Below are 22844 nucleotides of genomic sequence, written 5' to 3'. Positions count from 1 at the left end.
ACCATTTATATTGGATCCAGTATTGGCCGTGAACAAGTTGCCAGGGCACGTATGCTTCAAAATGAAGTTCTTATCATCAGACTTCTCCCCATAGATAGATTTGCCACTAGTTCCATTATGGCAAGTGAAGTCACTGTCCTTGCACATAAACCCAGGAATAATTCTGTGAAGCAGGAACTCTTTTTAAAACAATTTTTTTATTTATTAATTAAAAAAAAAATTTAACGAACAAGAACATTCTTAACATATGATCCTTCTGTTCTGCATATATAATCAGTAATTCACAATATCATTGCGTAGTTGCATATTCATCCTCATGATCATTTCTTAGGACATTTGCATCAATTCAGAAAAATAAGTAAAAAGACAACAGAAAAAGAAATAAAAGGAAAACAGAAAAAAAAAAAGATTATACGTACCATACCCCTTACCCCTCCCATTCATTGATCACTAGCATTTCAAGCTAAATTTATTTTAACATTTGTTCCCCCTATTATTTATTTTTATTCCATATGTTCTACTCGTTTGTTGACAAGGTAGATAAAAGGATCATCAGACACAAGGTTTTCACAATCACGCAGTCACATTGTGGAAGCTATATCATTATACAATCATCTTCAAGAAACATGGCTACTGGAACACAGCTCTACATTTTCAGGCAGTTCCCTCCAGCCTCTCCATTACATCTTGGATAACAAGGTGATATCTACTTAATGCATAGGAATAACCTCCAGGATAACCTCTCAGCTCTGTTTGGAATATCTCAGCCATTGATACTTTGTCTCATTTCACTCTTCTCCCTTTTGGTCGAGAAGGTTTTCTCAATCCCTTGATGCTGGGTCTCAGCTCATTTTAGGATTTCTGTCCCACGTTGCCAGGAAGGTCCACACCCCTGGGAGTCATGTCCCATGTAGCCAGGGGGAGGGCAGTGAGTTTGCTGTTGTTGGCTGGAGAGAGAGGCCACATCTGAGCAACAAAAGAGGTTTTCTTGGGGGTGACTCTTAGGCCTAATTTTAAGTAGGCTTGACCTATCCTTTGGGGGCTTAAGTTTCATATGAACAAACCCCAAAACTGGGGGCTCAGCCTATAGCTTTGGTTGTCCACAGTGCTTGTGAGAATATCAAGAATTCAACTTGGGTAAGGGAAATTTCTCCCCGTTCTCACCATTCCCCAAAGGGGACTTTGTAAATACTTTTCCACTCACTGATTGAATCACTCTGGGATTCATCAGGGCATTAACCAGAGTGATTTTTTAAGACGAGTTAAACAGCTTAATACCTTGAACCACACAAAACATATGCAGTAAGAAAAGAAGATGATAAATAATAAGATATAAATCCAGATGTAAGTCAGTTGTTCTGATCATGGATCAGAAGATCTTTGGAGAAAGTTATATGTAACTGATCTCATCTTCTTGATCCATAGAATCTTAGGAGGCAGAAGTCTACTGTCTGTTTATGGAGGCCTTATGGTGAACATGGTCCTAAATACTTCTAAACTTCTCTGGGAAACACTTAATCCATGGTGGTGAGGTCTGGATCTTAGCAACTGTAATTGAGGTTAAAAGTACCTGATTATCAACCTGGGTTGATTTTGCCCCACAGAGGACATTCAGCTATGTCTGAAGACATTTTTGGTTCTCACTGTTGGGCAGCTTGTATCGTTGGCATCTAGTGGTTAGAGGCCAGGGGTGTTGCTAAATGTTCTTCTGTGTACAAGACAGTCCTCCACAGTAAAAGAGATATTTGGCTGAAAATGTCAGTTGTGCCACTGTTGAGAAACCCTGTTCTAACCCCATGTACTTTGCAGAAATGTTTGTGATCCCTCCTATCATCACAATGCCCTTGTGGTAGATAGGGTGGAAATTATTCCCAATTTTAGTTTCTTGAGATGAGGAAATGGATATCCAGAGAGGCTAAGTGTTTTGCTCAAGAGCACAGAAATTGTAAATGGCAAAGGAGTTTGGACCTGAACAAGAATTGTCTTTTAAGTCTAAATGTGTGAGATTTGAAATTCTAGTACCTCCCAGACTGCGATGTCAGCTTTCTACATGTATTAGCTCATTGAATCCTAGCAACAACCCTATGAGATAGCTACTTATAATCGTTTTACAGATGAAAAGGGCCATTCCTGCCCTCAGGGAGCAATCATTGAACTGGGAAGGCAAAACTAATACTCTTCTTAGGAAAGTATGGACCATCGCAGGTTAAAGGGGCTGGGGGTGTGGATAGGTTGTTGATGATGGAGTAGTAGCCTTAACATTCTGGCCCATCTGGCAGGGAGCTAGCTACACATAGTCCCTCGGATTGGGAGCTTTGGACTTAAACAGACCGGTCTTTCATTCCTTGTTTCAGTAGTTTTTTAGATGAATGATATTGAGATTTTCTGAACCTCAGATTCCCCTGTGAAGATGGGGCTGTGATAGGACTTGAGTCAGAGGGTTTTTGTGAGGTGTGGGTCAATTCGTACAGGTGGAACCCTCTGCACAGAGCAAGTACTATAGAACTGTATTATCCATGAAGTTTGGTGCTTCTTTTGGCGTGTGTGCCTTCTAACTGTGTAGTAGATGTTTGTTTTGTTTTGTTTTTTTTAATTTTTTATTAATTAAAAAAAAATTACAGGAAACACAAACATTCCTAATATATGCTCATTCTGTTCTACATATATAAGCAGTAATTCACAGTATCATCACATAGTTGCATATTCATCATCATGATCAGTTCTTAGAACATTTGCATCAATTCAGAAAAAGGAATAAAAAGACAACAGAAAATAAAACGAAAACAGAAAAAAAAATTTTACATACTATACCCCTTACCCCTCCCTTTCATTGATCACTAGCATTTCAAACTAAATTTTAAAAAAATTATTTATTAATTAAAAAAAATTAAGAATAAACAAAAACATTAAACATTAACATATAATTCTGTTCTACATATATATTCAGTAATTCTCAGTATCATCACATAGTTGCATATGCATCATTTCTTAGAACATTTCCATCAATTCAGAAAAAGAAAGAAAAAGACAACAGAAAAAGAAAAAAAACAATAACAGGAAAAAAAAGATTATACATACCATATCCCTTATCCCTCACTTTCATTTATCACTGGCATTTCAAACTAAGTTTATTTTAACATTTGTTCCCCCTATTATTTATTTTTATTCCATATGTTCTACTCGTTTATTGACAAGGTAGATAAAAAGAGCATCAGACACAAGGTTTTCACAATCACACAGTCACATTGTGGAAGCTATATCGTTATACAATCATCTTCAAGAAACATGGCTACTGGAACACAGCTCTACATTTTCAGGCAGTTCCCTCCAGCCTCTCCATTACATCTTGAATAACAAGGTGATATCTATTTAATGCGTAAGAATAACCTCCAGGATAACCTCTCAACTCTGTTTGGAATCTCTCAGCCATTGCCACTTTGTCTCATTTCACTCTTCCCCCTTTTGGTGGAGAAGGTTTTCTCAATCCCTTGATGCTAAGCCTCAGCTCATTCTAGGGTTTTTCTTAATTCTTTGATGCTGAGTGTCAGCTCATTCTAGGATTTCTGTCCCACATTGCCAGGAAGATCCACACCGCTGGGAGTCATGTCCCACGTAGACAGGGGGAGGGTGGTGAGTTTGCTTGTTGTGTTGGCTGGAGAGAGAGGCCACATCTGAGCAGCAAAAGAAGCTCTCTTGGGGGTGACTCTTAGGGCTAATTTTAAGCAGGCTTGACCTATCCTTTGGGGGGTTAAGATTCATATGAACAACCCCCAAGACTGGGGGTTTAGCCTATAGCTTTGGTTGTCCACACTGCTTGTGAGAATATCAAAGATTCAACTTGGAGAGGTTGAATTTTCCCCCATTCTCACCATTCCCCAAAGGGGACTTTGCAAATACTTTTCGACTCACTGATCAAATCACTCTGGGATTCATCGGGACATCACTCTGGACAAACTAACAAAATCTCATGTCCTACCCAAGGTTCCATGTACTTATGTTGTTCAGCCAACTATCTATAAGTTATATTAGAAGATGAACTAGTCAAAATATAAATTTTGTACCAAATAAACATTTTTTGCTTTTGTCTCACACATAAGTTGAAATTTTAAAATATTGATTACCATCTATTTTCAGCACCCTGCAGTAATGACATTCCTTTGTTCTTCCTCATGCAAAAACATTTTTAAATTTGTACAGTTACTCACTATCATTATACATTCTAGGCATTCCTAGATTATACCATCTCAATCTTTATCATCTATCTTTCTTTGTGATTTCATTTATGCCCCAGCCCTCCTCCCTCTATCATTCTCACATGCAGCTTCATTCAGTGTTTTAACATAATTGTATTACAGTTAGGTAGTATTGTGCTGTCCATTTCTGAGTTTTTATATTCAGTCCTGTTGCACAATCTGTATCCCTTCAGCTCCAGTTACTCAATATCTGACCGTATTTCTATCTCCTGATGGTCTCTGTTACCAAGGAAATATTCCAAGTTTATTCACTAATGTCAGTTCATATCAGTGAGACTATACAGTATTTGTCGTTTTGTTTTTGGCTAATCTCACTCAGCATAATGTCCTTAAGGTCCATCCATGTTGTTACATACTTCATAACTTTATTCTGTCTTACAGCTGCATAATATTTCATCGTATGTATATATCACAGTTTATTTAGCCACCTGTCTGTTGATGGACATTTTGGCTGTTTCCATGTCTTGGTAACTTTAAATAATGCTGCTATAAACATTGGTGTGCAAATCTCCGTTTTGCCCTCATGTCCTTTGAGTAGAGACAGCATATAGATGGGTCCTGTTTTTTAATCCATTCTGCCAGTCTATGTCTTTTGATTGGGGAGTTGAATCCATTAACATTTGGTGTTATTACTGCATGGGTAGTACTTTCTTCTACCATTTTGCCTTTTGGATTTTATATGTCACATCTAATTTTCCTTCTTTTTACCTTTACACATAATCTTCCTTTCTACACTCTTCTCCACACCTCTCTTTTCTGTCTTTTCGTATCTGTCTCTAGTGCTCCCTTTAGTATTTCTTGCAGAGCTGCTGTCTTGGTCACATATTCTCTCAGTGATTTTTGTCTGAAAATGTTTTAATTTCTCCCTCATTTTTGAAGGACAATTTTGGTGGATATGCAATTCTTGTTTGGCAGTTTTTCTCTTTTAATAATTTAAGTATATCATCCCACTGTCTTCTCGCCTCCACAGTTTCTGCTGAGAAATCTACGCATACTCTTATTGGGCTTCCTTTGTATGTGATGGATTGCTTTTCTCTTGTTGCTTTCAAGATTCTTTCTCTTTGACCTCCGACATTCTGATTAGTAAATGTCTTGTAGTATGTCTATTTGGATCTATTCTCTTTGTGGTACTCTGCACTTCTTCAATCAGTAATTTTAAGTCTTTCATAAGAGTTGGGAAATTTTCAGTGATAATTTCCTCTATTAGTTTTTCTCCTCCTTTTCCCTTCTCTTCTCCTTCTGGGACACCCACAACACGTATATTTGTGCCCTTCATATTGTCCTGCAGTTCCCTGAGTCCCTGCTCATATTTTTCCATTTTTTTCCTCCTATATTTTCTTTTTCTTGTTGGATTTCAGATGTTCCGTCCTCCAGTTCATTAATCCTATCTTCTGCCTCTTGAAATCTACGTTCGTAGGTTTCCATTGTTTCTTTCATCTCTTCTACTGTGCCTTTCATTCCCATAAGTCCTGTGATTTTTTTCAGACTTTTGATTTCTTCTTTTTGTTCATTGCTTGCCTTCTTTATATCCTCTCTCAGTTCATCGAGTTGGTTTTTGATGAGGTTTTCCATGTCTGTTCGTACAGTCTGAATTAATTGTTTTAGCTCCTGTATCTCATTTGAATTGTTGGTTTGCTCCTTTGACTGGGCCATATCTTCAGTTTTCCTAGTGTGAGTTGTTATTTTTTGCTGGCGTCTGGGCACATAATTACTTTAATTAGTTTATTCTGAAGATTGCTTTCATTTTTTTTACCTAGGGTTTTCTTGCTGGATGAATTTGTTGTCTATCTGTTCTTTGACATTCAGTTCAGCTTTTTATGGACCTCTAGCTTAGGTTTTGTTTAACAGAGGAGAACTTTTCAGTTCTTGTTTTCTTGTTTCTTGCCTTGCTTGTGTGGTGCCTTTTTCCCCCCACCCAGCCGAATTTTCCCAGACCAAACAGGCCTCCTGTCAGGGGGAAGAGTCACCTGCGCCAGTTTTCCCTGAGGGTGAGACCCACCAGATTGAAAGACTTTCATGTGAAGTCTCTGGGCTCTGTTTTTCTTATCGTGCCCAGCATGTGGCGCTTGTCTGCCTGCAGGTCCCACTAGCATAAGATGATGCTGTACCTTTAACTTTGGCAGGCTCTCCCTGCTGGGGTGTGGTGGAGGCAGAGGAGAGGTTGTAGTCTGGTTTTAATGGCTTGAAATTACCAAGCCCTGGTGTCTGAATTCCTTGAGGGAGGGATTCCACCTGAATTGGACTTCACCCCTCCCCTGGGGAAGGCACAGATTCCAGACAGTCCCTCAAACGAGCTTGTTTCTGCCTATGCCTGGGGCAGTTGCAGCCTGAGGAGCCCTGCCACTGAATCCAGAGGCAATCAAGCCTTTGTACAAACACACCCATTAAAACCTCTGTTTCCTTTTTTTTTTTTGCCTTTTTCCATCAGCCCTGCTCCCTTGGTGCCTGGACAAAAATGAGTTACCTCCACTTTGGCCAGGTTCACCTGAGCTGGGGGCCTATTTTTAGTAGTCAGAATTTGTTAATTAATGCCACAATTGGTGTTTGGTTGGGCTAAGCCCCTGCTGCTGGTAAAGTCTCTTTCCTTTCCCCTCTGGGAAGCAGCCTGTGGGGGAGGGGCACTGGCCGCCGTGTCTTGGGGAACTCACGGTTCTGGGGGGGCTCGCAGCTGCTCCAGCTGGTCCAGACTGGGGTACTCTGTGTGTCCAATCACTGACGTGGCCCCAGGAGCTGTTCTGTACTGTTTCTGATTATTTAGTAGTTATTCTGGAGGACAAACTAAAATGTGCACATTGCTAAGCCGCCATCTTGATTCTAATCTCCACTGTTAACTTCTTTGAGGTACAATTTATACCAGAAACTTTACCCATTTTAATAATACTTTAAAAAAATTCTAAGAATCTGGGCGGGCCGCGGTGGCTCAGCGGGCAAGAGTGCTTGCCTGCCATGCCGGAGGACCCCGGTTCGATTCCCGGCCCCAGCCCATGTAAAAAACAAACAAACAAACAAAATATAATAAAATAAGAAAATGTTTAAAGATGTTTCCCTTTCTTCCTCCCTTCCTTCCTTCCATCCTTCCTTCCTTCTCTGTCTTTCTTTCTTTAAAAAAAAAAAAAAAAAAAAAAAAATTCTAAGAATCAGTCATTTTATTAATTTAAACAGAATATCCTCCAGTTAGTTCTGAGGTTTGATTTTTTTTTGGTGGTGTTTCATGGGCTAGAAATTGAACCTGGGTTTCCCTCATGGCATGTGAACATTCTTCTCTTGAACTACTGAACGACCCATGCAGACTTGATTTTAGTTAGAATCAAATTTTTCTCATCTGCCCAGCTTGGATGTGATCTTCAGTCAGTAGCATTAAAAATGCAGCCCATCGCATAGCCCAAATGCCCCTAAAGAGTGGGAGAAAAATCAAAATGATGATGGAGTTATGCAGAGAAGGTGGGGTTTAACAAATTAGTGTGATTGCTGAATGATTATATTGATATTTCACTTTGTCTCCAGTATCTTAGAACAGCTACAAGTAAAAACCTAAAATTGTGGAATTGTAACCTGTACAAACTCTGAAAATCTGTTTTATAACTAATTGCTGTGATGTGCTTTGAAATTTATTGCTCTTTTGTATATATGTTATTTTTCACGAAAAGTAAAATAAAAGTTGATTGTGGTAAATGCACAACTATATGATGGTATTGTGAACCATTGATTGTACAGATTGGATGATTTCATGGTATGTGAATATGTAATATATAATATATATAAATAAAATAATTTTTTAAAAAGTACAGCCCATATAGTGGTGGGCAATTCTCTTTCAAGGGAAAAAAAGCATAGGTTTTGGAGGCTCGCAGTCCTGAGCTCAGATCACAGCTCCCCCCTTAACCTTAGCTGGGATGACTTTTGGTGTGTGAACTTCCCAGTCTGACTCCTGACCTGTAAGGTTGCTGGGGGACAGTACCTCCTTTCCTGACCTCTAAGGATGATGAGGAATATCATGACTATCAGTCAGTGCCAGGTGTATAACGTTCCCGTTCTCCTCTTTGGCCCTCTTCAGAACATTTTACAATCACATGTTGAAAAGGACAAGGAAGGATTGTATCAAGATAAGCACACCTGAAATTGATGTGATTAAAAGTGCTGTTATTGTGAAGTAGTCAAACCTTAGTAACATTCAGAAATCAGGGTGTGGAATGGCCTTGGGGAACCTACAAGTTGAGTAGTAAACTTTTTTTTTAATTAATTAAAGAAAAAAAAAAGAAATTAACACAACATTTAGAAATCATTCCATTCTACATATGCAATCAGTAATTCTTAACATCATCACATAGGTGCATGATCATCATTTCTTAGTACATTTGCATCGATTTAGGAAAAGAACTAGCAAAACAACAGAAAAAGATATAGAATGTTAATATAGAGAAAAAATAAAAATAATAATAATAGTAAAAAAAAGAAAAGGAAAAAGAAAAAAAAGACAAACAGACAGACAAAAAAAAAACCTATAGCTCAGATGCAGCTTCATTCAGTGTTTTAGCATGATTACTTTACAATTAGGTATTATTGTGCTGTCCATTTTTGAGTTTTTGTATCTAGTCCTGTTGCACAGTAGTAAACTTTTTAGGCAATGCTCTGTGTTCATGTTTGTGGCACATAAAAATGGTTATTGTGTATCGAACAGTTTGCTACTTTACCTGATTGTGTGCTGAGCCGTTGACATATTACAGACTCATGACAGCCCTGCAAGTGACTACAACTGTGAAGTATAATTGTTAACCCGTTTTCCCATAAGGAGATGGTGGTTGGGTATAGTTGTGACTTGCTTGAAGTGCTTTTGGTTTCATAGGCATAAGCCAGAATTTAGACTGAGGTCTGTGTGACCCATGCCCATAACTGCTATAATATACTATCTCTAACCTGGATGGTTTTCCTAAATTTCAAATCAGGAATTCTTTACATGTTAGGGAAACATGATCACCACCATACTACAGAAAACTCTGGTTCAAATGTGTATTAGACACAAAGATTATCTGAATTCTGACCCAGATAGCCTTTCATTTTTTTTTCCTCCAAGAAACTTTTGAAGTTTATTTTTGTTAGAAAATTAATTGTAAGTAAAAAAAAATAAAATTAAATTAAACAGTAGATGGGAAGGTACAGAAAGTAATTTGTCATCATCAAACCTTCCCTAATTTCTAGTGTGTTGATTTTCAGGAGAAACTATTGTTGACAGTTTCTCTAGTATCTTCTTGAAGAATAAGGAAAAATATAATCATGTGTTTATATAACCCAACTATTATATACCATCTAGCAACTATTGTTTTTTTGTTTGTTTGTTTGTTTTACTTAATGGCCTTAAATGATATGGAGAGATGATATCTTGCCCAGTGATGTCTCTGCAGGGTCTTCTTGCCTGCTCACACCCACTAGGCTTTTAATTCTTTTTCCTGGTCATGGTCTGCCACTCACATTTGAACATTTCTTACAGCCCATTCACAATCCAGCCTCTGGTGAAGCAGCTGCCCTGCTGTCAGTGTGAGTGTTTGCTTTGTTTGAGTATTGAGTGTTTTTCCAGTTTACTTAATAAGATAATGGCCAGACTGAACACTTCCTGCTGCATTTTTCCACTATCTTGAGAGTTGGCCTTGCCATCTCTGAGCAAAAGGTCTCATCTTTTTATTATTCTCCCATGGCATGCTGCAAAACGTTAAGCGTGAGCTGGTTTCCTGTGGCATAAAGTTGACTTTGATTTGTTCTTTTTGAGGTTACTGTGAGTTTATCATAACAGGAATACTAAAAATATCAGGTCTGGTATGGAAACAGCATTCATTTACCAGCATGAACAATAACATGAAGGTTTAGCCCAGAGCAGGAAGAAATGGACTTCATCTCAAGATGAGAATTGCTTATCAGAGAATCCTTGGCAATCCACTTTCTCAGTTTTCTGTTCTAATGAGTTGCAGAAAAATACTTAGGCTTTTTTTGAGCCATAGAATTAAAGCTGAAAATAATCTTAGACCAAACATTTTTGAGCACCTGCTATGTGCCAGATCCCATACCTGGGAATCATCATATGAATAAGAATAAGACATTGGAAAAGACAAAAAATTCTTCTTTGTTGTGAGGAGAGCTGTAAAAGGGCTACAGAATTGCTATAGTAGTGTGTTCTCTCCCTTTTTCAATATATTTATGTTACTTCAAAAGCAAACTGCTTTTGGGAGCTTGGAGGACAGAGGGTCTGGACATCGGTGGGAAATTGTGAAGTTTGACTGAGGGGGAGATGGCCTGAGCTGGATGTTAAAGAACAAACAAGATAATTGTCAGATGGTGACGAGAGTTGACGGTATTGCAGGCAGAGGAGCAGCATATACAAAAGGCCAGAGGTATGAAGATTGGGCAGTAGAATGACTAGAGCTTGGTGGGAGCTGGCCCAAGACGAGGCCATCAGGGCCCTCCTTTTTTAGGCTAAGATTTTTGGCTTTTATTCTTATTAGCCAGTGGTTCCTCAGTTGAATGAGTTTCAGGATCACCCAGGAAACATTTGAAAAACACAGATTCCCTAGTTCTAGCTCAGATTTACTGAATCAAAGTACCTGCCATTGCCCTCCCTCTCGCTGTGTGGGACATGACTCCCAGGGGTGTAAACCTCCCTGGCAGCATGGGACAGAAATCCTAGAATGAGCTGGGACTCAGCATCAAGGGATTGAGAAAACCATCTCGACTGAAAAGGGGAAGAGAGAAATGAGACAAAATAAAGTGTCAGTGGCTGAGAGATTTCAAACAGAGTCGAGAGGTTATCCTGGAAGTTATTCTTATGCATTATATAGATTTCACCCTTTTTAGTTTAAGGTGCATTAGCGAGGCTAGAGGAAAGTACCTGAAAATGCATAGCTGTGTTCTAGTAGCCATGTTTCTTTAGGCTGATCGTATAATGATATAGCTTTTGCAGTGTGACTGTGTGATTATGAAAACCTTGTTCTGATATTCCTTTTATCTACGGTTTGGACAGATGAGTAAAAAATATGGATTAAAAATAAATAAATAATAGGGGAAACAAATGTTAAAATAGATTGGGTAGAGGGAAATACTAGTGGTCAGTGAGAGGGAGGAGTAAAGGGGTATGGTATGTATGAGTTTTTTCTTTTTATTTACTTTTTTGGAGTGATACAAATGTTCTAAGAAATAATCATAATGATGAATATACAATTATGTGATGATATTGTGAACCATTGATTGTACACCAGGAATGGAATGTTCGTACGTTAAGAATGTTCATGTTTGTATGTTGTTATGTTTTGTCAATATGAAATATATATATATATATATATATAAAATACCTGCCATCTATCACTTATCTTTGTGAAGCTCTCCTCCAGGTTTCTGAAGGATCATCCAGATATAGGGGAAAGTAGTGCCATAGGAGAAGGGAAGTTTGTATGCTGAGTTAAAGCCTTGGTTTGCTCATTTGTATTTTTATTTTTAAATTTTAAGTACTGTATTTCAAAATGAGTAACATAATTATCCTGAGGCAGGGAAAAAAGGAACTAAACCAAATAGCTCTTGAACACAGTATTTTGACTGAGTACCTTCAGACTAAAGACATAAAAAGCTATAAGCAAATACTGAATTGCAGTTGGTAGGTTTGTTTGTCACAGTGACGTGGATTAGCAATTTTGAATCTGCTTGCTCTTTATTCTAGAAGTGAGTAAATAGGCGTATATATTGTGGATAATGATAGCTATATTTTCTTACTGTTAGAAAAGGGGTTTCTTTGAATATGGAAGGTGGGAAAGGCTGGAGGAACCCTGTGGGAATTGGAGTTATCAGAATGAGCACATAGACATGTATGTGCATGTGAATGTTTATGCACAGTTATATGTATGTATTTTCTAGCTCTCTACTGAGAGTGCTTAGAAGCAAAGACACCCTAGTAGCAGTGAACCCAGAACTTTGCTTAATATCTTTTTCCACTGAAAGGAACACGGGCTCCTTGAAGAAATGCAATTCCAGGGAAAGGGTAGGAAAATTACAGGTAAGTTTGGGATCTCTTACTATTTCAGAAAGTTAGTAAGTGCTCAAGGAATGATGGGGATTTATCAGAAAGACAGAGGAACAACTTTGAAGGTTCCTAGTGATCTAACCTGTGGGACAATTTGAGGATCAAAATAAATGATGATAGGAATAGATTGTAACCCATATTAAAAATAACCCGAGTCCATATTGATAAATAAGTGAATAAGTAAATATGTTGGGGAGAAGGGAGAACTCTTTTTTTTATAGTAGAATTACAACCAGTAAATGTAGAAAGAGGAAGGGAGAAAAAAATTGATAATTGGCCCTCACCATGGTAATAAAGTTTTTCAGGCAAGAGTCATCAATGAGTGCTAAAACTAGTGGGAGTGGGAGGAAGTTTGCTGAGTACACAGGATGGTTGCATAGTCTCAGAGTATCTCCCCCCAAGGTATGTTTTAATTCATTACAAAGGGAAATATTGAGGAACTCTGGTAGATAGTACTTTAACCAAGAAATCAAAATTGGCCTGCCAGGAATAGGTCAGGGGGGTAACCACACCTCCTGAGATGATGCCCTGAGAAGGACCAACATTGCTTCTGTGGGGATCCCTACCCAGAGTACATAATTTGAGTTTATTGATGAGGAAATGTCAGACAAATGCAAACTGAGGAACATTCTATAAAATAAATGGCCTCTACTCTTCAAAAATGTTATAAAAGACTGAGGAACTGTTTCAGATTAAAGGAAAATAAAGACACAGGATAACTAAATAGAACATATAATCCTGGATTGGATCCTAGAGTAGGGGAGAAATTTATTTTTCTTGTTGCTCTAAAGGATATTAAACAGTTGGTAAAATTTGGAAAAGTTCATTAGATTAGATGGTATAGAACTCTACCGATACGAATTTTCTTTTAATTGTTTTGAAGTCTAAAATAATTTCAAAATAAAATTTAAAATAACCCCCCCCCCAAAAAAAGGGCAAAACCAAAATCTTCAGAACATGGAAAAATGTAATTATTGGATGAATGGGTAAACAGTACTTTAAAGTCTTGAAGCCATGCTTGAGCCTCTAGAATGGCTTGTTTAATGCTATACATTATCTTCCTCTATTAGATCATAGGACCAGAGTGCTTCTCCCTGCCCCACCCCGCCCCAATTGTGAGGCAGAAAACTGCTTTCTTGATTGTATTTCAAAAGTACACATTTTACAAGGTTGTAAAAATTGGAGCAAGTTTTTTTTTTTGTAAAAAAAATTTTGTTCTTACAAATTTCAAAATCTGCACCATTGAATACTTAAGCCAGAAGAACATTTAAATACAAAGTCATTTTTAATCTGACCTATCAGTGTATATGTGAAGTATCGAAATTTTTTTTCTCAAAAGTACTAGTGTATTTATCGTTAAAATTCAGTTAGGATGAGAATAGGAGAATCAATAAATTGTGGTTTTCTTATTTGTAGAACAGGTATTAATCTGTAGTTACTTGTGTATGCTTATCTCAGGAAGGAAGATAAAGGTTCCCCCAGAATTTCAAAGATTCTGGGACCCAATGCTGTAGGAGAAATAACACCCCTCGCGAGTGAGAACTCCAGAGCCTGGATGAATCAGGCAGGAGATAGTAAGTTCCACTCCATTGCTGACTCAGAATCATTTTGGGCAAGCTGGAATGGGCTCCAGTGTGGGCACTTGATCTGCAAAAAGAATTTCCTCCACCAAGTAGTAGGGTAAAGCAGACTGTAGGGGGTGTATTTGCACATAAATAAACAGTGGTAGCTGCAAACAAACCTTTAGCTTCTGTGGAGAGCACTGAGCAGGTCATTACTAGGAACACAAATTGTGGTTGGGAGGCAAGGTACCATAGGGGCAAAGGGCAAGCTTGACAGACCTGTGACAACTTCTCTGCTCTAACCCTAAACCACCCCAGGGCCCTTAGTGGGTAAATCACTTCACCCTGCTAAGCTTTTCTTTGCTGAGGGTTGGGAGGGTGGCTAGTTAAGATAAGATATGAGATGTGTGTAATGCTGCCTGGCTGGTCTGTTTTTATGCATATATGCACTCAGAGGAAATCAGTGTTCTAAGCTGAGCTGTTAGTTTTGTTCCAACCCATTCCAAGAACTTGCCTGGCAGTGCCTTTTACAGAGACCCTAGACATGTGCTCTGTGTGGCTCTCTGCGCAGCAGAGTCTAGAAGTTAAACCTGAATACCCACTGTTCTCATATGATGGAAGAGTTCTTCCATAGGGCTACCTCCCTTCCAACTTCTAGTTGATCTTTGCCTTTGGTTCCTCTCCTAATCCATTTTCAAGTAAAGTCACCAGGCTGATGTATCTTAAAAGCTCTTCCATGATTCTCTTCTGCCTTGAGAATATAAATCACACTTCCTGGATTAGCGTGTAAATGTGGATACTACTGACCCCTTTTTCTACTTTCCACTCCCGCTGTCCTCCTGGAGCCCTAACCCCTGTCATACTTGCTGTCTGCCAGAAGCTTTTTACCCGATGCTCTCATCTCCTTGTTTCTTCTACACATGTTCCTTCTGCCTGAAATAATCCTGCTTCATTCCAAAATCCTGCTTCATTCCTTCCCACTTATCTTCCTGGCTCAGCTCAGATTTTACCTCTGGGAACCTAACTCTTTACTCCTAGTGTCTGAATTAGGTTTACTTCTGTAATCCCATCACACCCATTGGACAGCAGAGCTAACTCAAGGGTAGGGTCCTTCCTGGACTCTCTCAATTCTTGACTGTCTAGCTCAGGCTCTACTCAGAGTTGGACCTCGTAAATGTGGATTAATTGATAGCTTTGACTGCCTGCTCGAGTTTGGAGAATCTGACCCTGTTTTAAACCTGTGGCTTCACAGATTTCATTTAAACCTGTGAAGCCATCTAGATAAATGCTAATTTGCATGGTTGGTCTTTGGTTTTTGTGCTACTAGTAGTGCCCCAGGCTTGGCTGCAGGACTGTGCCTAAACTATCCATACAACTGGGGACTAGTTTACCTTTGTCCGGGGAGCATGAGGGCACTAATAATCAGCAGCTTTTGTCTCTTCTCGTAGCTGGCAAGTACAGACTTCAGGGCCTCCATGGGGGATTTAGTGGTCTTCTCTAAGGCAGCTAATTGCTTTCAGTTCATAAACGTAGCCAAATGAGTCAGGAATTCATATCTCCTTCCTTCACCTAAGCTTAAAACCCTGAGGTTTCCAAATTTGGATTCTTTATTTTTTACACACAAGTGTGCAAACATTCCTTTTTTTAAACTGATAAAATAACATACAAACATTCTTAACGTACGAACATTCCATCCATGGTGTACAATCAGTAGCTGACACTGTCATCACATAGTTGTGTATACATCACCATAATCATTTTTTTAGAACATTTGCATCGCTCCAGAAAAAAGAAAAAACTCAAACATAGCATATCCCTTAGCCCCCCATCTCATTGACCACTAGTATTTCCATCTACCCATTTTATTTTAACCTTTGTCCCCCCATTGTTTCTTCACGTTTTTATCCATATTTTTACTTATCTGTCCATACCCTTGATGAAAGGAGCATCAGACACAAGGTTTTCATAATCACACAGTCATATTATAAAAGCTACGTCATTATACAATCATCTTTAAATATTCTACTGGACTGCAGCTCTGCAGTTTCAGATACTTTCCTCCAGCTACTCCAATACACTAGAAACTAAACAGGGATATCTACATAATGCATAAGAATAGCCTCCAAGGTAACCTCTCAGTTTGAAATCTCTCAGCTGCTTACACTTTATTTTTTCTCATTTCTCTCTTTCTCCTTTTGGTCAAGAAGATTTTCTCAATCCCTTGATGCTGGGTCCTGGCTCATCCTGGGATTTCTGTCCCATGTTACCAGGGAGATTTACAGCCCTGGGAGTCATGTCCCATGTATGTAGTTGGGGAGCGCAATGAGTTCAGTTGCCTAGTCTGCTTAGAGAGAGAGAGAGAGGCCACATCTGAGCCACCCAAGAGGTTCTGGGGGTGGGGGTAGGGTGACTCTTAGGCATAATTATCAGTTGGCTTAGCCTATCTTTTGCAGAAATAAGTTTCATAGGGGTGAACCCTAAGGTTGGGAGCTTGGCCTGTTGATTTGATTGTCCCCACTGCTTGCAAGAGTATCAGAAATTCTGTAAGTGGTGAAGTTGAATCTTTCCCCTTTTTTCCCCATTCCCCTAAGGGTACCCTGCAAATACTTCCTTATTCACTGTCCAGATTGCTCTGGGATTTATTGAAGCATCACATTAACCTGGACAAACCAACAAAATCTCATGCCCTATTCAAGATTCCCTGTACTTATGGTGTTCAGGTAAACCAACCATACAAGTTAAATTAGGAAATACAGTACCCAAAATATAAATTTTGCACCAAATAAACATTTATCCCTTTAGTCTCACAAAGAAGTTGAAGTTTTAAAATATGGATAATATCGTCCTTTATCCTGTATTCTGATTTACCTTAGTCCTATCCAGATCAGCTTCATTCATATTTCTATTCGAAGTCAGATCCCTTTTTCAACTTTTTAAACAGTTCCTGTAAGGGGTACTACTGACTTTCGTAACTTCAGAGCTCTAACTCTTGAGTCAGATGTCATATAAATAACTCAAAGTTTCTGGGAATGACCAGGTTATAAACATACAGCTCAGTATCTCAGAATTTAGAAATAACTTAAAACTCCTGAATATGTATGTGAGTGCTGTTAAGAGCTTACAGTCTGGGGCCCTTTACAGTAGTCCCCAACCTGATAACCCATGCTCTTGACTTCAGTTCACTGAGTTTTTACATTATAGTTAGTTCACATGAGTGGGGCATGATAATATTTTAATATAATATTATAATAAATATTATAATATTTATATAATAAATAAATATATAATTTATATATTATAATATTTTTGTTTCTGATATTTCACTCAACATACAGTTCTTAATGTTCATTCACCTAGTTGCGTGCTTCACAACTTTGTTCCTTCTAGTGGCTGGTCAGTAGTCCCTTGTATGTATATACCACTGTTCTCGCTTCCATTCCTCAGTTGTACCCTTAGGCCACCTCCATCCGAGGTGGATTGAAAACACTGCTGCCATGGACACCAGTGTGCAAATGTCTATTCTTGTCCCCACACTCAGTTCCCCCAGTTATATACTGACCAATGGGGTTTTAGAATCATATGGCAGCCCCACCCCAAGCCTCCAATGGAACCACCACCCTGCCCTCCAAGGGGCTGTACCTCTCATTGTCCCTACTGATAGTGAATAGGTACATCTCTTTCTCCACATTTTCTCTAGCATTCATTTCTCTCTGTTCATTTTTAAACAGTTTTTTCACTTATCACCCCACCCTCAACCTCCCTGTTTCATGGTTTTTAAATGGCTTTGTCTCTAGATTCCCACCTTGATTTGGTGCTCAATTCTCTGCATAAGGAGCTTCTTATTTTATGAACTTTAAAACTTTGCTAACCAGGCTGGAGGCAACCATTGCTATTTGGGCATGGAGTTCCCCAGCAGGTGTTTTAGGGTCCAGCAGTGACAAGAACTACTGAGGAGGAGACAGCCACAGGGAAATGGGTTCTGATAATGGGGCAGCAGCTGAGTACTTGTTGATTTGTGCTGTCATGACCACAAATGTTTAAAAATAATTGGTAGGGGGAAAGAAAAAAAGCAGTGGTTTTTGTGTGCCACTGCTGTATCTGTGGTAAGAGAAGGCAGAGACCACAGTCATTCAGAAAGGAAGAAGGCACAGCCGTACAGAGAGAAGAGAGGTAAGGGGAAGGGCAGAGGGCAACCAGTAATCGCAGTTGAGGTGCCTAGTGCTTATCTATCAGAGGGGAGAGCTGGCAAGAACGCAGACTCTGGTTAGTTACTTGGAAAATAGGCATAGATGCCACATCTACTTCAGAGGGTTGTCATAAGGAGTATATGAAGGCCAGGTACTGAGCGTGCAATAATAAACATTGGTTACATACTTGACATGCATCATGATCACATAAGTCTTCACAGCATCCTTATGAGAACAGATTTTATTATCCTCCCATTTTCACACAAGAGAATTGAGTCTTAGAGAGGAGAAGACTGTTGTATGGAATCACCAAACCAGCAAGTGCTGTGTTTCAGAATTGGGACCAAGGCTATCACCCCAGAGCCTTGCATTTAAGTATTACCCTATGCTGTGTCTCTGATAGAACTGAACCAGGCATTAACTATTAGCACTATTAATATCTTCATATCCATTATTTTTTCTGAACGTCACAAGAGCCTATGACATTTTCTTATTCCACTTTTGCAAATGGGAAACTGAGACCCACCAGAACCAGAGTGCAATAATGGGCAACATTGTCAGCAACCTGCCTTGCTGTGACCATTTGGTTTCTTTGTTTGCAGCCCCACATCTCCCCCACCCCCTCATTAGCCTGTTTGAGCTGCTTGCAGGCCCCAAGGCCCAGCTGCAATTCTTGTTAAAAGCCTCACATCTTTTCTCTGACTGTCAGACAACAGTCACGGGAATGTCCTGTGCCATCTTCCCTCGGCAAGAGCGGTTGGCGGAGAGCAGCAGATGCCCAGAATCAAGGTCATGTGCCACTCAAGTGCTGGGTTGGAGAAAAGACCCTCTCTCCCTGCTGCTTGTGACCACGCAGGGTGGGTCTAGATGTAGAGGGCTCTGTCAGTGAGTGTATCTCTGTGAGAAGAAGAGAGAGGGTGGGGTTGACAAAGTGGACAGATAAGAGCCCATGCAGTAGGGGTCCATGGAACTTCAGAATTGTCCTCTACATAATTTGCCTCAGCTTTTTGATGTTTTTTATTCTGGTCCCCTTTTTGTTAATTACAGCTCTTTCGTATTAGTCAGAATGTTCCACTTAAAAAAGTGAGAGTCAAGCTCACAAATCATTTTTTAGGGGAGAAATAGAATGTTTGGCCTGGACTACAACTCTGAATGACTGGTTTGCATTGTTCTACACTGGCAGATTCTGGGATGAGGGTGGCCAAATCCATTTTGAAGTGATTATTTATTTTTAATTAGCCTAGCAGTTAAGACTCTGCTTTGGAGTTCGCTGTGACATTGCGACCTGAGCCTCAGTTTTCTAGCACCTCTGAATTGGGGGATTGGTAATAACTGTACCTACCTCATTCTGTTGTATTACTACGCATATATTTTTACATGGCAGAGATCATTGTCATATAGGATATTATATCTTTTTTTAAATTTTATTTAAGAAATCAGAAAGAAAGATAGATGTTAAAGATCGAGATGGTATAATCTAGGAATGCCTAGAGTGTATAATAATAGTGAAATGTACAATGTACAAATTTTAAAAATGTTTTTGCATGAGGAAGAACAAAGGATTGTCATTATTGCAGGGTGCTGAAAATAGATGATAATTAATACTTCAAAATGTCACATTATGTGTAAGACTAAAGCAAAAAAATGTTTATTTTTTACAAAATTTAGATTTTGACTAGAGCATTTCCTAATATAACTCATGTAGATAGTTTGATTGAATGTCATAAGTACTTGGAATCTCAGGTAGCACTTGAGATTTTGTTGGTTTGTCCAGAGTGATCCCCTGATGAATCCCAGAATGATTTGATCAGTGACTGGAAAAGTATTTGCAAGCCCCCTTCAGGGAATGGTGAGAGTGGGGAGAAATTCAACTTCCCCAAGTTGAATTCTTGACATTCTCACAAGCAGTGTGGACAACCAAAGCTATAGGCTAAGCCCCCAGTCTTGGGGTTTGTTCACATGAAACTTAACCCCACAAAAGATAGGTCAAGTCTACTTAAAATTTAGGCCTAAGAGTCACCCCCAAGAGAGCCTCTTTTGTTGCTCAGATGTGGCCTCTCTCTCCAGCCAATACGATGAGCAGTCTCACCACCCTCCCCTTCTCTGCATGGAACATGACTCCCAGGGGTGTGGACCTTCCTGGCAACATGGGACAAAGATCCTGGAATGAGCTGAGACTCAGCATCAAAGGACTGAGAAAAACCCTAGAATGAACTGAGAATTAACATCAAGAGACTGAGAGAACCTTCTTGACCAAAAGAGGGAAAAGTAAAATGAGACAAAGTGTCAATGGCTGAGAGATTCCAAACAGAGTCGAGAGGTTGGTTATCCTGGGGGTTATTCTTACGCATTAAGTAAATATCACCTTGTTGTTCAAGATGTAGTGGAGACGCTGGAGGGAACTGCCTGAAAATGTAGAGCTGTGTTCCAGTAGCCATGTTTCTTGAAGATGATTGAACAATGATATAGCTTTCACAATGAGACTCTGTGAATGTGAAAACCTTATGTCTGATGCTCCTTTTAGCTACTATATCAACAGAAGAGTAGAACATATGTAATAAAAATAAATAATAGGGGGAACAAATGTTAAAATAAATTCAGTTTAAAATAGTGGTAAATGAAAGCGAGGGGTAAGGGGTATGGTATGTATAGTTTTTTTTTTTCTCTATTATCATTTTATTTCTTTTTCCGGTGTCTTTATTTCTTTTTCTAAATCGATGCAAGTGTTCTAAGAAATGATGAATATGCAACTATGTGATGATATTAAGAATTACTCAATGTCCCTGGCCATTAGAGAAATGCAAATCAAAACCACAATGAGATATCATCTCACACCCACCAGAATGGCCATTATCAACAAAACAGAAAATGACAAGTGCTGGAGAGGATGCGGAGAAAGAGGCACACTTATCCACTGTTGGTGGGAATGTCAAATGGTGCAATCACTGTGGAAGGCAGTTTGGCGGTTCCTCAAAAAGCTGAATATAGAATTGCCATACGACCCAGCAATACCATTGCTGGGAATCTACTCAAAGGACTTAAGGGCAAAGACACAAACGGACATTTGCACACCAATGTTTATAGCAGCGTTATTTACAATTGCAAAGGGATGGAAACAGCCAAAATCTCCATCAACAGACGAGTGGCTAAACAAACTGTGGTATGTACATACGATGGAATATTATACAGCTTTAAGACAGGATAAACTTATGAAGCATGTAATAACATGGATGGACCTAGAGAACATTATGCTGAGTGAGTCTAGCCAAAAACTAAAAGACAAATACTGTATGGTCCCACTGATATGAACTGACATTCAAGAATAAACTTGGGGGCGGGCCGCGGTGGCTCAGCGGGCAAAGTGCTTGCCTGCTATGCCGGAGGACCTCGGTTCGATTCCCGGCCCCAGCCCATGTAACAAAAACGGAGAAACAGAATACAATAAAACAAGAAAATGTTTAAAAATGTTTCCCTTTCTTCCTTCCTTCTATCCTTCCTTCCTTCTCTCTGTCTTTAAAAAAAAAAAAAAAAAAAAAAAAGAAAAGAATAAACTTGGAATATGTCATTGGTAACAGAGTCCAGCAGGAGTTAGAAACAGGGTAAGATAATGGGTAATTGGAGCTGAAGGGATACAGACTGTGCAACAGGACTAGATACAAAAACTCAAAAATGGACAGCACAATAATACCTAATTGTAAAGTAATCATGTTAAAACACTGAATGAAGCTGCATCTGAGCTATAGGTTTTTGTTTTTTTTACTGTTATTATTACTTTTATTTTTTTCTCTATATTAACATTCTTTTTCTTTTTCTGTTGTGTTGCTAGTTCTTCTAAACCGATGCAAATGTACTAAGAAACGATGATCATGCATCTATGTGATGATGTTAAGAATTACTGATTGCATATGTAGAATGGTATGATTTCTAGATGTTGGGTTAATTTCTTTTTTCCGTTGATTAATAAAAAAAAATTACTGATTATATATGTAGAATGGAATGATTTCTAAATGTTTTGTTTGTTAATTTTTTTAATTAATAAAAAAATTTATTTAAGTATAGCAAAAAAAAGGACTTAAAACTCCTTAAACATAATTTTAATAGCTGCACAAAATTCCATTCTGTCAGTGTATCATATTTTATGTAATCATCCTATTATTGGCTATGAGATTATTTCTAGATTTTTTTATGGTATAAATCACACTGCAGTGAACTTGCACACGTAATTCAGTTTCCTTGTGAAAGATTTTATACCTAACTTGTTAAAGGTTATGACCTTTTGTAAAGATCCTTAATAACCTATTCCCACATTGTTTGCTAAGAGTTCACACTCCCATTGTCTATGTCCCTCTGCCTTCTCACTCAAATTGAGTAATCTTGGTCTTTCATTCAATAGGCAAAAGTCTAGTTCTGAGGTCGCTTCTGAGAAGTAGAGCTCTCATCAGCCCCTTTCATCTAGCTACCACATATTCTTTTCAGAAGAGAATGAGGTGTAAATAACCAAGGAACACTTTCTTTCCCTTTTTTGATTTGTTATATCATAGAATAGGTTTTATGGAAAGGTAAAAATGTGGCCAGGACTTTGAGCTCAGAAAGGGCATTTCAGAGTAAGTCTTCAAGGGAGGCCACACTGGAGAGGAAATTCTCTGGAGAAAGAAAGTACCATGTAGCTTTGGGAACAGGCAGGGGTTGTGAGTTTACCCCCTGGATTGTGAGCTCCCTCTGTGAGGCCAGGCCTGGAACTCTGTAGGTCACTTATGGGTCCCCAGCACAGCTCAGCAGAGGGTGG

General features: G+C 38.9%; 1 protein-coding gene across 3 annotated transcripts in view; it reads left to right on the top strand.

Moving 5' to 3' along the window:
- SAE1 (SUMO1 activating enzyme subunit 1) overlaps nt 1-22844 on the top strand; it is a 103185-nt gene that overhangs the window by 54247 nt on the left and 26094 nt on the right. Inside the window, exon 7 of one of the 3 annotated variants that reach the window (XM_077131339.1) lies at nt 20126-20386. The exons of the other annotated variants lie outside the window; for them this stretch is intronic. Coding sequence (XP_076987454.1) covers nt 20126-20271 — 146 coding nt within the window. The 3' untranslated portion in view covers nt 20272-20386. Of the gene's footprint in view, nt 1-20125; nt 20387-22844 lie in introns of those variants that run through there. 3 annotated transcript variants of the gene reach the window in all.

This window comes from Tamandua tetradactyla, chromosome 16 (assembly GCF_023851605.1).
Source record: "Tamandua tetradactyla isolate mTamTet1 chromosome 16, mTamTet1.pri, whole genome shotgun sequence".
NCBI classification, from domain to species: domain Eukaryota; kingdom Metazoa; phylum Chordata; class Mammalia; order Pilosa; family Myrmecophagidae; genus Tamandua; species Tamandua tetradactyla.
The sequence above is the reverse complement of the archived record's forward strand: the minus strand, read 5'-3'. Positions and strand labels throughout refer to the sequence as shown.